Source organism: Acinonyx jubatus, chromosome E1 (genome assembly GCF_027475565.1).
Source record: "Acinonyx jubatus isolate Ajub_Pintada_27869175 chromosome E1, VMU_Ajub_asm_v1.0, whole genome shotgun sequence".
In the NCBI taxonomy this organism is placed as follows: Eukaryota; Metazoa; Chordata; class Mammalia; order Carnivora; family Felidae; genus Acinonyx; species Acinonyx jubatus.
This window is the reverse complement of record NC_069397.1, coordinates 55,807,041-55,821,347: the sequence shown is the minus strand read 5'-3', so window position 1 is coordinate 55,821,347 and position 14,307 is coordinate 55,807,041. Positions and strand designations below refer to the sequence as shown.

The 14,307-nt window shown below is 57.3% G+C and overlaps 1 protein-coding gene and 1 long non-coding RNA gene across 4 annotated transcripts in view; one reads left to right on the top strand and one right to left on the bottom strand.

Moving 5' to 3' along the window:
• The window catches only part of SEPTIN9 (septin 9), a 148,185-nt gene that overhangs the window by 108,711 nt on the left and 25,167 nt on the right, over positions 1-14,307 (bottom strand). The window contains exon 1 of one of the 3 annotated variants that reach the window (XM_027052329.2): positions 13,584-14,229. The exons of the other annotated variants lie outside the window; for them this stretch is intronic. Coding sequence (XP_026908130.1) covers positions 13,584-13,605 — 22 coding nt within the window. The 5' untranslated portion in view covers positions 13,606-14,229. Of the gene's footprint in view, positions 1-13,583; positions 14,230-14,307 lie in introns of those variants that run through there. 3 annotated transcript variants of the gene reach the window in all.
• Positions 10,516-13,738, top strand: LOC128313385 (uncharacterized). Its single transcript, XR_008294025.1, has 2 exons — positions 10,516-11,402; positions 12,655-13,738. It is a non-coding gene; the product is annotated as an uncharacterized LOC128313385 (long non-coding RNA).

The following is a 14,307-nucleotide window of genomic DNA, read 5'->3' as shown; positions in this document are numbered from 1 at the left end:
GACTTCTGGCCTCTGGAACCGCGAGTGAATACGTGTCCGCTGTTTGAACCCCCGCTTCGTGGCCGCTTGTCACGACGGCCTCCAGACCCGTCCAGGACCTGAGCGAGGATGGCCCGCTGGCCAACGTCCCCACCCGAGGGCAGCCAGAGGCTGCATCCGCTATTTTGTCTCATCGGCAAGGCCGCACGGCTGGTCGCCCCGAGCTTCGGTCTGGGAGTATGTGCAGATCTTCCCACGCCCCACGGTCACAGGGCGCTCGCCGCGGGGCCCCCTTTCCCTCCGCACACTCAGCACCTCATCTGACCTAGGGGTTCAGAGGGGAGGCCCGGACCCTGTATTTTCACACGTTGCCCAGACAACTGAATCAGCCGCCTGCAGTCACCACTTTGGGGAGCCACTGGGCGGGATGCTGGCCAAGGCTCCTTCCTGTGCTAACCCCGCGATCCTGGCCCAGAGCGCCAGAAGGGCCGGCCCGACCCGCGAGCCTCCCCGGGCACAGATGTGTCTCCCGTACCCCCGTCTCCGCAAGCTTGGGACACAAGCCGCCAAAACGGGCCCTCAGTTGCACTGGCACTTGGGGCAAACTTTGCCCTCCTGCACGTCAACTGTCCCGCCCCCACCCCCCCCCTTCTGTTCCCTTGAACGCACACAACAAAAAGCATAGTTTTGTGCCAAAGGTGGGGCCTGAAGTTTCCCAGAGTCCGGTTTCCTGCCAAGCCTAGGTACAATCTGTAGGACTGCCGGCCCCTGCCTGTGTGTGTGTGTGTGTGTGTGTGCAAATGCATGTGCACACGCCCCTCCATGCGCAGCATGGGGGTCAGGAAGATAGAAAAACGGGAAACGAGAGCTGTGTTCACATGTGCGCGCGCACACACGCGCGCACACACACACGCGCACACACACCCCCAAGGGGAAGTCCTTTTCCTTCCTTTCATGTCAAAGGATCCCGGGCTTCATGGAACAAGACTGAACTTCAGAAACGTGCCCGAGGCTCGTCCCGGGCTCGCAGAAACCTCCCCCACCAGGCCTCCTAGGGGTGCGGAAGGCGGCTCTCCAGGACCCGCCGCATCTCCTGTCCCCACCCCCGCCCCCGTTTCCTCCTCCGGGCTCCTCGAACCCTTGGGCTGCCTGCTCTGACCCCCACCTTTGCACTTGGGTGTGAATCATTTCCTCTGCACGCACACGGACACACACACGATGCTGGAGGGGAGAGGAGGGGGAGGCTTCCCTTCCTGGCCCCCGTGCGCCTGAGCGGCACGGTGCTCCCTCTTCGCAGGCTTCCCCTGGCACCCAGAGGCCCCTTCCTGTGCGCCAGCCCCCCCGGAAAACTTCTCGTGGGCCAGCTCCAGCCTGCCCACACCCTCCAGAAGTTTCTCTGCCAGCCAGTCGACACCCTCTGGGAAGAGCGTTTTGCCGCCAGGAGGCCCCGGGGTTTCGGAGGCCGCCACACGCTCTCCAGCAAGGCCTGGACCCCAGACCCAGTGAGGCAGGCGGGGCCGGTGCCCCAGTTCTTCATTCCTTCCCAGGTACCTTCCCGCAGCCCCAGAGGCTCAGTCCTTCCTTTCGTGCGTGCAGTGAAACAGCCATGGCTCTCACAGAAGTCACCGTGTTCACAAATCTAGGCACCCGTTTCGGCGGCCTTAAGTACATCCACCCGGCCGTGCAGCCATCAACATCAGCCATCTCTGGAACTTTCCGTCTTCTCAAACTGAAACCCTGTACCCCTCAAACACTAACCCCAGCCCCCAGCAACCACCGCCTTCTGTGAACGTGTACGCACATCTGCCCCAGACCCTGCTCGCGGTCCTTCGGGGCACACGACCAGAAGTCGGTTTGCCGGATTCACGTCAGAATTCTGTGTTCAACGTCTTGAGGAACCTCCATACTGCTTTTCACAGCGGCTGCACCGCCTTGCCTTCCCGCCGACGGTGCCCGAGGGCTCCGGTGTCTCCACATCGTCCCCAACGTGCGTGCGTTCGTCTCTGCCGTCCAGAGGGTCGCCATCCTCCTGAGTATGAGGTGGTATCTCACTGCGGTTTGGATTTGCATCGTTCCAACGATTAGTGATGCTGAGCGTCTTTTCCCGGGCTTGTTGGCGTCTCTGCGTCTTCTTCTTCTTCTTTTGAAGTTTATTTATTCATCTTCAGAGACAGAGAGAGCAGGGGAGGGGCAGAGAGAGAGGAGAGAGAGAATCCCAAGCAGGCTCCGCGCTGTCAGCACAGAGCCTGATGCAGGGCTCAGACTCACCAACCGTGAGATCACGACCCAGCCGAAACCCAGAGTCAGACGCTGACCGACTGAGCCCCCACCCCCACCCCCGGGCATCTGGTCTGTCTTCTCTGGGGAAATGTCTATCTGGAAAAACGTCCAGTCCTCTGTCAGTTTTTTCATTGGGTTGTTTGGGTTCTTTGCTGTTGCATCGTAGGAGTTCTTTATATATTCTAAATAGTAATCCCTTATGGATAGATGGTTTGCGACTATTTCTCCAAAATTTGGGGATTGCCTTTGCACTCGGAAGAGGGCTTCCCTTAGCACACACAAGTTTTCGATTTTGGTGCAACACAATTTATCTACTTTTTTCTTCGGTGGCCTGTGCTTTTGGTGTCCCTTCCGAGCAACTGTTGCCAAACCCAATGTCACAGGCTTCCCTCTGTGTTTCCCCCTAAAGCAGCTCCTTCTCTACGGGCAGCTCTACGTTCCTCAGAATCTTTTTTTTACCCTCTTTGTCGTTAGTCAGCTTTTGCCTGTTGATGATTCTTTGTATTACATTTTGCTGTTCAAATTACTGGTGTGGTGTGGTTTTCTGTTTCCTGCCTGGGCCCTGACGAATACACCAAAGTAGAAGGGAGGAAGCAATGAAGATAAGGACAGAAATAAAGGAAATAGAAAACAGAAAAAAAAAAAAATACGGCAAAAGTTCGTTCTTTAAAAAGATCTACGGATCAATAAACTCATAGGCAGACTGATGAGAGAGACGGAGAGCATAAATTAGGAAAGATATTAGGAAAGAAGGGTTATCCCTAAGATCCTACAGACATTAAAATGGTAATAAAGGAACATTATGAACAACTTTATACGAATCAGTTCAACAACTTCCGTGAAATGGACACATTCCTTCAAAATACAACTTACCAAAATTAACACCAGAGGAAGTAAAAACTTTGAATAACTCTCTATATATTAAATATATGCAATATGGTTGATTAAATATTAAATGTGTTCAACATATTTGACACAAGTACTTCATTTGTAATTTAAAAAAAAAAAAAAAAACTTTCCAAGAAGAAAACTCTAGGGACAGATGGCCTCCTTGTTGACTTCTACCAAACACTTAAGAAAGAGTTAACACCAGGGGCGCCTGGGTGGCTCGGTCGGTTGAGCGTCCGACTTCGGCTCAGGTCATGATCTCACGGTGTGTGATGTCGAGCCCCACATCGGGCTCTGTGCTGACAGCTCGGAGCCTGGAGCCTGTTTCAGATTCTGTGTCTCCCTCTCTCTCTGCCCCTCCCGTTCATGCTCTGTCTCTCTCTGTCTCAAAAATAAATAAACGTTAAAAAAAAAATTAAAAAAAAAAAAGAAAGAGATAACACCAGGGCACCTGAGTGGCTCAGTCAGTTAAGCGTCCAACTTTGGCTCGGGTCATGATCTCACAGTTCGTGAGTTCGAGCCCTGCATCGGGCTCTGTGCTGATGGCTCAGAGCCTGGAACCTGCTTGAGATTCTGTGTCTCCCTCTCGCCCTGCCTCTCCCCCACTCACACTCTCTCCCTCTCTCTCAAAAATAAATAAACATCGGGGCAGCTGGGTGGCTCGGTTGGAAAGGCGTCCGACTTCAGCTCAGGTCATGATCTCACAGTCGGTGAATTCAAGCCCCTGCATTGGGCTCTGTCCTGACAGCTCAGAGCCTGGAGCCTGCTTGGGATTCTGTGTCTCCCTCTCTCTCTCTGCCCTTCCCCCTGCTCATGCTCTGTCTCTGTCTCAAGAGTAAATAAACATTAAAAAAAAATTTTTTTTTAAGATTTTTAAAAATAAATAAACATCAAAAAGAAATTTAAAAAAAGAATGTCCTTTCAACAAATAGTGCTACAGAAAAAAAAACCAGCAAGCAAAATCCAACATAACGAACCTCGGTGCTCTCCATCACATACCATAAGCAAAACTTAATTCAACATGATTTCTAAACCTAACATAAAAGCTATAACTATAAAGCTTCTAGAAGAAAACACTGAAAATATCTTTGCCACGTGGGAGCAGGCAAAGCTTTCTTATAAAGAACACAGGAAGAGGTAACCACACAGAAAGAAATTTATTAAGGTAGATCTCATCAAAATTAAAATTTAAACTTCTGCTCCTCAAAAGATATCATTAAGAAAACGAACAGGCAAGCCACAGAGTGGGGGGGGGGGGGGGGGGTAGGCGGAATATTTACAATCCACGCAGCTGACCAAAGACCGGCATCCGGAAAGAATAAAAGCCAAGCAACCCACTTTTAAAGTGGGCAGCAGATCTGAAAAGACCCTTCCCAAAGGAAAAGTAGATGAGCACAGGAAAATGCGCTTAACGGCATTAGTCACCGGGCAAATGCGAGTTGAAGCCATTAGGAGATACCATGAGACACCCACCAGGAGAACGGAACCACCAGTGACAGCACCAAATGTTGGCGAGGACACGGAGCGACCAGAACTCTCCTGCATGGCTGGTGGGCAAGCAAAATGGTACAGCCACTTGGGGAAAAGATCTGGCAGTTTCTTACAAAACTAAACACACGCATACCTACCTATCCTCTGGCCCAACAATTCTACCTCTTGGTAGTCACATAAGAGAAATGGAAGCATGTGCACACGCACACACACACACACACACACACACACACACACACACACACCACGTACAAGAATGCTCATAGCAGGGATGCCGTCTGGCTCAGTTGGTGAAGCGTATGACTCTTGATCTCGGGGCCGTGAGTTCAAGCCCCACGTGGAACAGAGAGATTACTTTAAAAAAAATTATTTTTAATCTTTCAAAAAAAAAAAAAAAAGAATGCTCAAAGCTTTATTCGTAAGCGCCTTACACTGGAGACATGAAATGAACACCACTCAGTAATCATGGGACAAACCACCGGTGTTCGCAGAAACACGGAGAGAGCTAAAAGACACGCAAACCGGCAAAACTAATCTGTAGTGTGAGGAAAGACCCAGAATTTTGGTTGCCCCTAGGCCGGTGGAGGCAGAGACTGACTGGCCGGGAGCACCGATGGTGATGTTCTCAATTCTGATAGGAGTTAGGATACACAGGGCAAGCGCACGTCCCAAGATCTGGGCGTTTCACGGCACATCAATTTTACCGCCAAGAAAGAAAAAGAGCCATAAACGAATACTGGCCTCTCGCTGGTGAAATGCAAGCCGGAGTGTTTGCAGGGCGATGTGTATGGATATCTGCAACTTAATCTGATCCCCCAAGTCACGGGGACTGTCGGCAGAGGGAGGGACAGACAGGTGTCGAAGCCAACAGGGCAAAACGTGCAGCATCTCGGTGGCGGGCATACGGGTGTTGGCGCTCGAATTCTTCAATCCCTCCTGTGCGTTGGAAGTTTTTCATAGGGAGAAGACGGAAAGACTTAAAAGAGACAGAGACATATCAACCGAAACTAGGGGAAAAGAAGGAGAGGGAAGCAGGCGGTCAAAGCCAGTTGAGGAGGGAGCCCTCTCTCCTGCCGCGGTGCCGGAGGGGTATCTTCCCATCCTTGGGCGTTTCCTGCTCTCTCCACCCGTCACTTCCCGCACGCACCCCAGCCAGCAGCCACGGGAAGTGGAAGTAACACGGGGGGGGGGGGGGGGGGGGGGGGGGGCAGAATGGGAGCCGGGCAGGGGCTGGCTCTCCAGGGCCTGCAGCGCCACCTCCTGGAGGAAAGGCCTTCTGCAGCCCAATCCCTCTCCCTTCTGGGGTTCACGGCCTCCTCCTTCCCCAGGCTCCCCCGGGGTCGCATCACTGCAGCAATGGTGGCGGGGGTTGGGGGGGGGAAGGGGGGGTGACACTGATGCATGGACGATGCATGTTTCCAGAACCCAGGCCCCCTGACCACTCCTCGCCAGAGAGGTGCAAGCTGGGGCAGGCGCTCCCCGGTGTAGGTCCCCTACCCTTAAACACACATCACAGAGGCACGGCCCAAGCCCACCCTCTCTGGGTGGCTCGTAAGCCCCTGGCCCCATCCCTCCGCCCTGGACATGGCGTCATCGGGATGGGCACACACTGAAGATCCTGGGGCTTGGAAGCGTGACGAAGTCAGCCCTTCCAAAGCCATCGTTCTGTGGTTACTATCAGATAACAATGCCCCATGACCTGTCAGCAGCGCCATGGCCGAGAGCCCTGCATCCTTGAAGCGAAATGCCACCTGGAGAGGGCACCTGGCAAGGGCGGACAGCGGGGGGCAAAGGCACACGGACGGCCGCCCGCGTGAACGGCACCGGAAGCAGGGCCAGAGCGGGGCCCGGGCCCGAAGCGAAGCGAAGCCACGGAAAGGCAGGGTCTTGGGCCCCGGGTGAGCCTTCTGCGCTCCACACTCACACCTGTGCTGCCCCCACTGGCGATCCTGCGGATGGCCAAGGGACACACTGAGCAGCGAGCAAGGCTTGACCTGAACGTCCCCTGTGTGGGCCGGGGTGCACAGGCACCCACTGCCCGCTGTCCTAGCAGACGGCGTCTTGAATCTTTGTCTCCCTCCCCAGCCCCCGCCACGGGAGCAGAAACACGGCAGCTGGAGAAGCAGCAGGTCCGTCCACACCAGCAGGAGGCGGTATCAGTCCCTGGCAGGCACGTGGGGTCGCACCAGAGCTCCCGCCCCCTCTGCCCGGAGACCCGGGGCCTTGTGGGACACGAAGAACAAGAGGCTTCCCCCACGCCGCATGTCCTCTTGAGGCTACCCCCTCGGGGGTGCCCTCTGGGCCCCGGGTAAGTGCATCTTCTGCCTCTTCAACCGCCCGGCTCTGCCCAGCAATCAGAGGGCTGCCTTCTCCCGCTGCAAAGAGCAGCCTCGGTGCCCTCCTCCCCTCCGGGCCTCCCCGCTTCCCTTCCCTGCCCACCACAGGTGACTCCTAGCAGCCGCCAGGCATTCAGGGCCTGTGGCTCCCTCCACGGGGCACCCAGCATGCCTCCCCGGCACAACCCAGCACACCCCACCCCCCCGCCCCTGGCCGCTCCCTCTTCCGATGACACTTTGGCCACGCGCACCTTCATGACGACCCGACCTCAGGGCCTTTGCATTTGCTGTGCTTCTCTGCCTGGAAGCTCTTCCTTTGGAGGCTGGCCTGGTCGGGCCCCCCCCCCCCCCCCGCATCATACAAATTTCAGCTCCGTGTCACCTCCTCGGGGAGGACATCCACTGATTCCCCGACACACACGGCCATGCACACCTGGTGATGATTGCATCACCTGTCCTAGGCTTCTTTCAGCCCTCATCCCAACTCACGCATCGATGTGCTTTATTGGCTAACTGCTTGACATCTAGTTCGGACGGAGCCCCAGGGAAGCAAGGGCCGTATCCCCCTGGTGCCTCGCCAGCGGCCAAGAACCTAGGCAAGCGCCTGCCCACTGCAGGACCTGAGTAAATACCAAAAAGTGCGTTGGAACGAGCTGAGCGTTAACGGTCCTGCGCACAGGATCCCGGCGACGGAGTGACAAGAGGTAAACTCAAAGCAGGAGAAGCAACACAGGTAGCTGACACCGGTTGGCGGGGGGGGGGGGGAAGGCGGGGAGAAATGACATGCTGGGCTGGGCGTGCGGGTCCCTGCCACCCGAGCCCTGCAGCCCCATCACACCCGTCCTCTCCCGCAGATGCACCCAGCCCCAAAGCATGTAGTTTTCTACAGCAAAGTTTCAGAGCTGGTGCCTCTTCGCTCATTTCCTAGGGGTGTGTTGCTTTGTTTGTTCAGCTTTGCTCAAGTCAGAGTTTCCTCATTTATTAAAAAAAAAAAAAAAAAAAAGGAGGGGGGAGGAGCATCCGAAGGTCTAAAGACAGAAGCCTTCTCCACCAGGAGCTGAAATCCACATTGCTGTCTGTCCAGAGTTCAGGCTGTGGCCAAGACCGTTCTCCAAGTTCAGGCCGCTTGTCAGAAGGAAATCTCCCCAGTTTCTCCGTCAGGTCCCACCCTGCCTGCCGCCCGGTCACATGCGCAGCCTGAATGAATCCACAACTGCCCCTGTCAGCGGAATCCTCGTTGTGGCTGGTGAAGGCGTGCCTGGGGCTGGAGGGCCTTTGGGCAAAGGGGTTCGAGTGGCAACCTCAGCACAAAAGTTTCTGTCCGGATCAGATGACCAACTCAGACCAGGAGAGAGAAGCTCGGACGGCAGAAGGCAAGCAGAAGAGCGTGGCTGGAAGAGGCTTCCTGAGAAGGAGCACGGGGACAGGCTAACGGACAGTGAGCCCCACACTGACACACAGACAGCCAGGGTCACATGCAGGCCGGGCAGGGGGACCAGACAGAACAGGGGGTACGTCGACACGGCGGAACCCAGAACGTCCCAGGCTGGCCTCCGTCGTCAGCCCAGAAGGGCCCGGCCTGGGCTGCCCTGGGCGTGGCACGTGTCCAGCTGTGTTCTGGGCCAGAGTTGGGGCTCCCTGGCTGGCCTGGGGCAGGGGTGGGGGTGCAATTTAAGGCCTGGCCCAGCCCAGGATTTCCCCATTTCCTGCCTCCCAGAGGAGCCAGCCTGGGTGTGAGGAAAGAAAAAGTGAATCAGGAGCCTTACCTCACACCATGTGCAGAAATTAACTCAAAATGGATCAAAGGCCGGGGCCCTGGGTGGCTCAGTTGGTTAGGCATCTGATGCTTGATTTGGGCTCAGGTCACGATCTCACGGTTCATGAGATTGAGCCCCACATCAGACTCTGTGCTGACGGTGCAGAGCCTGCTGGGGATTCTCTCTCTCCCTCTCCTTCTGCCCCTTCCATGCTCGTTCGCTCGCTCTCTCTCTCTCTCTCCTCTTTCTCTCTCAAAGTAAATATTTTTTTTTTAATGGATCAAAGTCCTAAACGCCAGAGCCAAAACTGTACAACTCTTAGGAAAATACACCGGGGAAAAGTTTTGTGACAACGAGTATGACAGCAAAAATACAGGCAACAAAAGAAAAGAACAGTAAAATTGGGTTTTGTCAAAATGAAGAACTTCTGTGCACCGAGGAACACCAACAACAGCATGAGAAGGCAACTTGCAGAATGAGACAAAGTATTTGCAAGTCACATATCAGACAAGGGACTAATATCCAGTATATATAAAGAACTCCTACAACCAATAACAACAACAACAACAACAACAAAACAATAAAAGACTCGGCAAAGGACTTGAAGAAACATTCCTCCAAAGACAGACACCAACAAGCCCAGGAGAAGGTGCTTGGTGTCACCGAGCATTAGGGAAATGTACATCAGAGCCACAGAGAGACACCGATTCGCACCCCTCAGGACGGCTGCCGTCCACATAAATAAATGAATTAAATAACATGTGTCGGTGAGGCTGTAGGGAAGCAGCACCCTTGTGCCCTGCTGGTGGGTAAATGAAATAGTGCAGCCGCTGGGAAAGCAGTGTGGAGGTCCCCACAAAAATTAAACACAGAATTTCCATATGATCGAGCAACCGTGTTTCTGGGTATGTACCCCAAATGTCTGAAAGCGGGTCTGGGCTCGGGTCATGATCTCATGGTTTGTGGGATCGAGCCCTGCATCAGGCTCCCCATTGACATCACCGAAACTGCTTGGGATTCCCTCTCTCTCTCTCTCTCTCTCTCTCTCTCTGAGCCCTTCCCCGCTTGTGCACACTCGCTCACCCTCACTCTCTCAAAATAAATAAACTTAAAAACATAAATAAATAAACCAGCTCAGAGTCTAGCACAGGGCCCCTGGGGGCCCCCAGTCCAGTGATGGGTGTCCTCCTAAGAGGAGAGATTGGGGACACGGAAGGCTGTGACAACAGGCAGAGACTCGATGATCCTTCTAGAAGCGGAAGATGGATGGCAGCCTGCTTCCCGGTGGCAGGGCGGGGAGGTGCGGGGAGACCAGCTCCTCCCTCAGGGCATCCGGAAGGAGCCAGCCCTGCCCACACCTTGAGTTTGTACTTCCTGCCTCCAGAACTTTGAGACCGTGGCCGGCTGTTGTTTTAAGCCACCCAGTCTGCGGCACTTGGTTTCAGCAGCCCTGAGAAACTACTCGGAGGACCAAGTCCCTCGCCACTCAGAGCCAGAAGAGGAGGAGGGCCAGGAGGGCGCCCGGCCATGCCTCTCCTCTGGGAGATGAGGAAAACCAAGCCGGAGAGGGCCAGGCAGGTCCAGGCAGCTTGTGAACCGCAGTGTCCGTCCAGGACAGGGGTGAGAGGTGCCCGGGGACTCAGACACAAGCAGGGACGGGTGAGAACACAGGCACTGTCCCTATGGGTGTGGGTGTCCAGCTCCCTGCCCCCACGCCCCCATGACAGCGGACACCCCTGAGAAGAGCAGACCACCAGTCCCCTCTCCCCAGGCAAGCGCCGTGTACCTCCATGCGTCGGGCAGACGCCCAGGCAGGGGCAGACGTGACAGGGCAGCTGGCCCTCCCAGGACCCCCACACCGACGTCCACGACAGAGCAGAGGGACTTCCACGTTCCCCGCCTGCAAGTCACCCGCGAGGCCCGTTCCCACCCTCCCCGGGGCCCAGCTGAGCTCAGTAACAGCTCCCCAGTGGAAAGTTCCCTTCTTGGAGATTCTCTCCCTGCTGAAATACAAGCACTTGGAATGAGATAAAACTGCTTAATTTGTAAAAGCCACAAAGCCGATCCAGAACAAGGGAAAAAACCCGACCCTTGGCTGGAAGGCGCGGCCTTCTGTGTCTCAGCGGCCAGTCACTGCTCCGTGACTCATCCCTGCCCTGCTGACAAGCCCTCCGGCATCTTCTCGGGGTGGGGGTGGGGGTGGGGGAGCAGGCAGCCCCTGAGGGGGCCGGGGGTGCCCCCCCACCCCCCCACTGAGGAGGACCCCGGGCCCCGGACTCACACACCGGGCAGGGGCCCAGCGGGGCCGGGAGAGGGAGCGAGCAGACGTGAGGGTCCCGCGGCTGTCCGCACCTGCCCCAAGCCCCTCCCCTTCCCCAGCGACCCCTCCTGGACAGAACCGGGCAGTGGCCGAAGGCCCACCTTAACCACCAGCCCCCGGGTATGAGCGGAGGAGCCCTGTCTGGAAGGCCCGGGTGGGGCGCTGGGCCAGGCAGGCGCCTCTGCCCGGTGTGGACTGAGACAGCTGTCACAACCGCCTAACGGCAAGACGCGGGGACGTGTCCGGCGAGAAGGAAGGAGGGTTCAGGGCCCCCCCAGAACAGACTCGGAGGCCCCATCGGCAGTGGGGCGCTGCCTCCGGCCACGCTGGCCCAACTCTTTCAGCTGACAGGTTAGGAAACTGAGGCCCCGGCAGGCACAGGGGGCCCCAGTTAAAGGTACCGTTAGAGGCCAAGATCAAGATCTGAGCACGTCTGGGGAGCACATCGGGGAAAAGGCAGGAGGGTCTCCACTTTCGTCCCCATCTGTAACCAGTTTCTAACTGAGCTTTGAAAGAAGTAAGCGATTTTAGGGACAACGCAGCCCTGAGAGGATGTCCTCGATAGTACTGATTGTTCCACGGGCACACCCTGAGAGGAGGTCCCCGTGTCGTCCCTCGCGGTGCAGACCTGCCCGATGAGGGCAGCGGTGCCTCGTGCGGCCGTCGAGGTGCAGAGCTGAACGTTTGCAAAGGCAGTTTTGTTCAGTTCATGAAAACCTCCCGGGGTCTGGTCAGCCCGGAAGGTTCCAAGAGTGCTATCACCTCCCAAGAGTCTCCCCCCCCTGCTCTCCGCTCCCCTGGTGTCACCCATGTGGGCGGTGGCTTGGCCGGCTGTAAAATGAAGGCCGGACCTGGTGCCCCACCACCACCCCCCCCCTGCCCTGAGGCCCCGCAAGCCAGGCTGGTGAAGTGAGGACCATCGCAAGCCTGCAGGGGTCCCGCTCAGGGCGCCCTGTGCCCTGCAGCCCCTGCCAGGGGAGCGCGGGGAAGTCTGGCTCCACACCTGTCTACCCCAGCTGGCCCGTGTCACTCAGCTCACACCTTGCCTTCCGCAGGTCTCCACGGCTGCCCCTCCTCCCGTGGTGGCCCCAGCCTTGTACATGTGCACGCACACGCACACACGAGTGCACACACGCGTGCATGCACACATATGCACACGCACAGACGCATGCACACATGTGGGCACGCCGGTCAGCAGCTTTCCCCCCAGTGGCTGCCCCGTCAGCCCTGACCTCACGTCAGGATCAGATCAGCCCCTGGAGCAGCAGACGAGGAGCAGCCTCGGGACGGGCCACCCTTTCCTCTGGCCTCTTGGGGAGCCCCCCAACCCACCCAGTGGCACGCAGGCTATGCACCTGTGCGGTGACATTCTGAGCCTCACCGGGACCACCTGGAGCCCTAGAAGGCCCCAGACCTGCGCAGTGTACCCAGGACACTCGAGGGGCACGCTGAAAGCGGCAAGCACCACGATGGGCTAGTCACGAGGTCAGACGCCGACACAGTCACGGCGTGCCGTGGCTGGCCGGGGGACTGAGCAGCCTCACCTCGGACAGAGGGCCACCTAACCGGATGACTCAAGGTGGGCTGCCTCCCCTCTCTCCAGGATCGGTTCTCACGCCACCCCGACGGCTCTGTGCCCGCTCCGTGGGGACCGCCAGTGAAAACGACCCGTCTTTGAAAGGCTGGACCCACAAGGGGAGCAGGGAGTGGTCCAGACCCGCGAGGCCCCGCTGCCCCAGGACCAGCAGCCATCTGCCCTCACTCTGTGCCCTGACGTGACATCAGCGACTCTGCTGAGGAATCTGAGCCGAGCCCACGTCTGCTCATCCTCCTGGCCTGACGCGTCCCTCAGTGACCCTGGAAGACTGCCACTCCCCACCCCGTTGCAGGGTTCCCAGGTGAGTAGGGGCTCCAATGACACCAGTCACCTGGGTTAATGCCCCAAGCTTCCAGGGAACAGGACCAGGTCTGTCAGCTGTGTGCGGGCGTGCGCGTGTGTGTGTGCGCGCGCGCACACACACACACACACACACACACACACACGTCTGCATGTCTGCCCTGAGCCCCGGGAGCTCCACCCCGGCAATCAGCTCCTGGGAAGGCACCAAAAGGCTATTTCAAGGAGGAGACCACGGCGGCCTTGAAGACGGACTTTGGCTGGCAGCAAAAACACAAACCACACGGGGGACGAACCAACCAACTAGCGACCCAGAGCCGAGCACTGGCCGCGGGTCCCCCCACCCTTTGCCGGGGAGCTCGGCGCCAACGTCCCCGTCCCTGCGCCCGGCGTCTCGGGACGCAGAAGTGGCACGCTGGGAACCGAGGGGGAGAAGGATCAGGGAAGCAGAGCGGGCTTGAAATAAAAGCCAGACTTCGTGAAGCTCGGCTCTGGGAACACCGCGTCCCACGACCTCAGAACAGCCAAAAGGAAAGAAATATGTCCACAGAAATGAATCCCAGTGACCCCTGGGTGCTGACTTCCCGAAGCAGCGACCCAGCTCTGAGTTAGGGGAGGGGCGGCGAGCGGCCTACCTGTGATCCGGTCTCTCTCCATTACTACGGATATATTTAGCAGCAGGCGGGAGTCCTGGCGTCCCCCTTTCCAGAGGCTTCCTCCCCTTCTCACCCCCGACGCCCTCCCTCCTTCTGCCTCCTCCTTCTCCTCCTCCTCCTCCTCCTCCTCCTCCTCCTCCAAAAACACTCTTTGTCTGGTCTAATTTCTTCAATCTGTTGCAATCACGAATGCATCCAAATTACCACGTTTCCATGTGCTGATCATATGTTTGTGCTCCAAGCTGAACTAGCATTGTCTCTTTGAATCGGGAGGGAGAAGGGACCGAGGCAGAGAAATAGAGGCGAAGAGGCGGGGCGGGGGCCGGACGTGGGCCGCGGGCCTCCCGCAGCCCCAGGGTCCCGGCCGGACCGGACTGCCGTCTGGGCTTTGTGCGCCCGGTGGCTCCAGAGGTGCGGCGTGCGAGCGGCTTCCGGCGGCCTTCTCTCCACCCCCTCCAGCCCCTCTGCCAGGCCTGCTGCTCCTTTTTAATATCCACTTGGAGAAGCTTAACTTAGCCTCTTGGAAACCAGCTCACAGTCAGATTCCTGGCGACTTCCAAAGTCTTTCATTTTCCCGTCCCGCGATGCTAGATGCTCCGTTTCCTTTGGTCGAAAAGCCTCGCTCCCGCGTGCCTGCCTCTGCCTGCGGCCCCGCAGCCCACCCCCGACCCCAGACTCGACCCCCACCCCCGGAGGAGGCGGC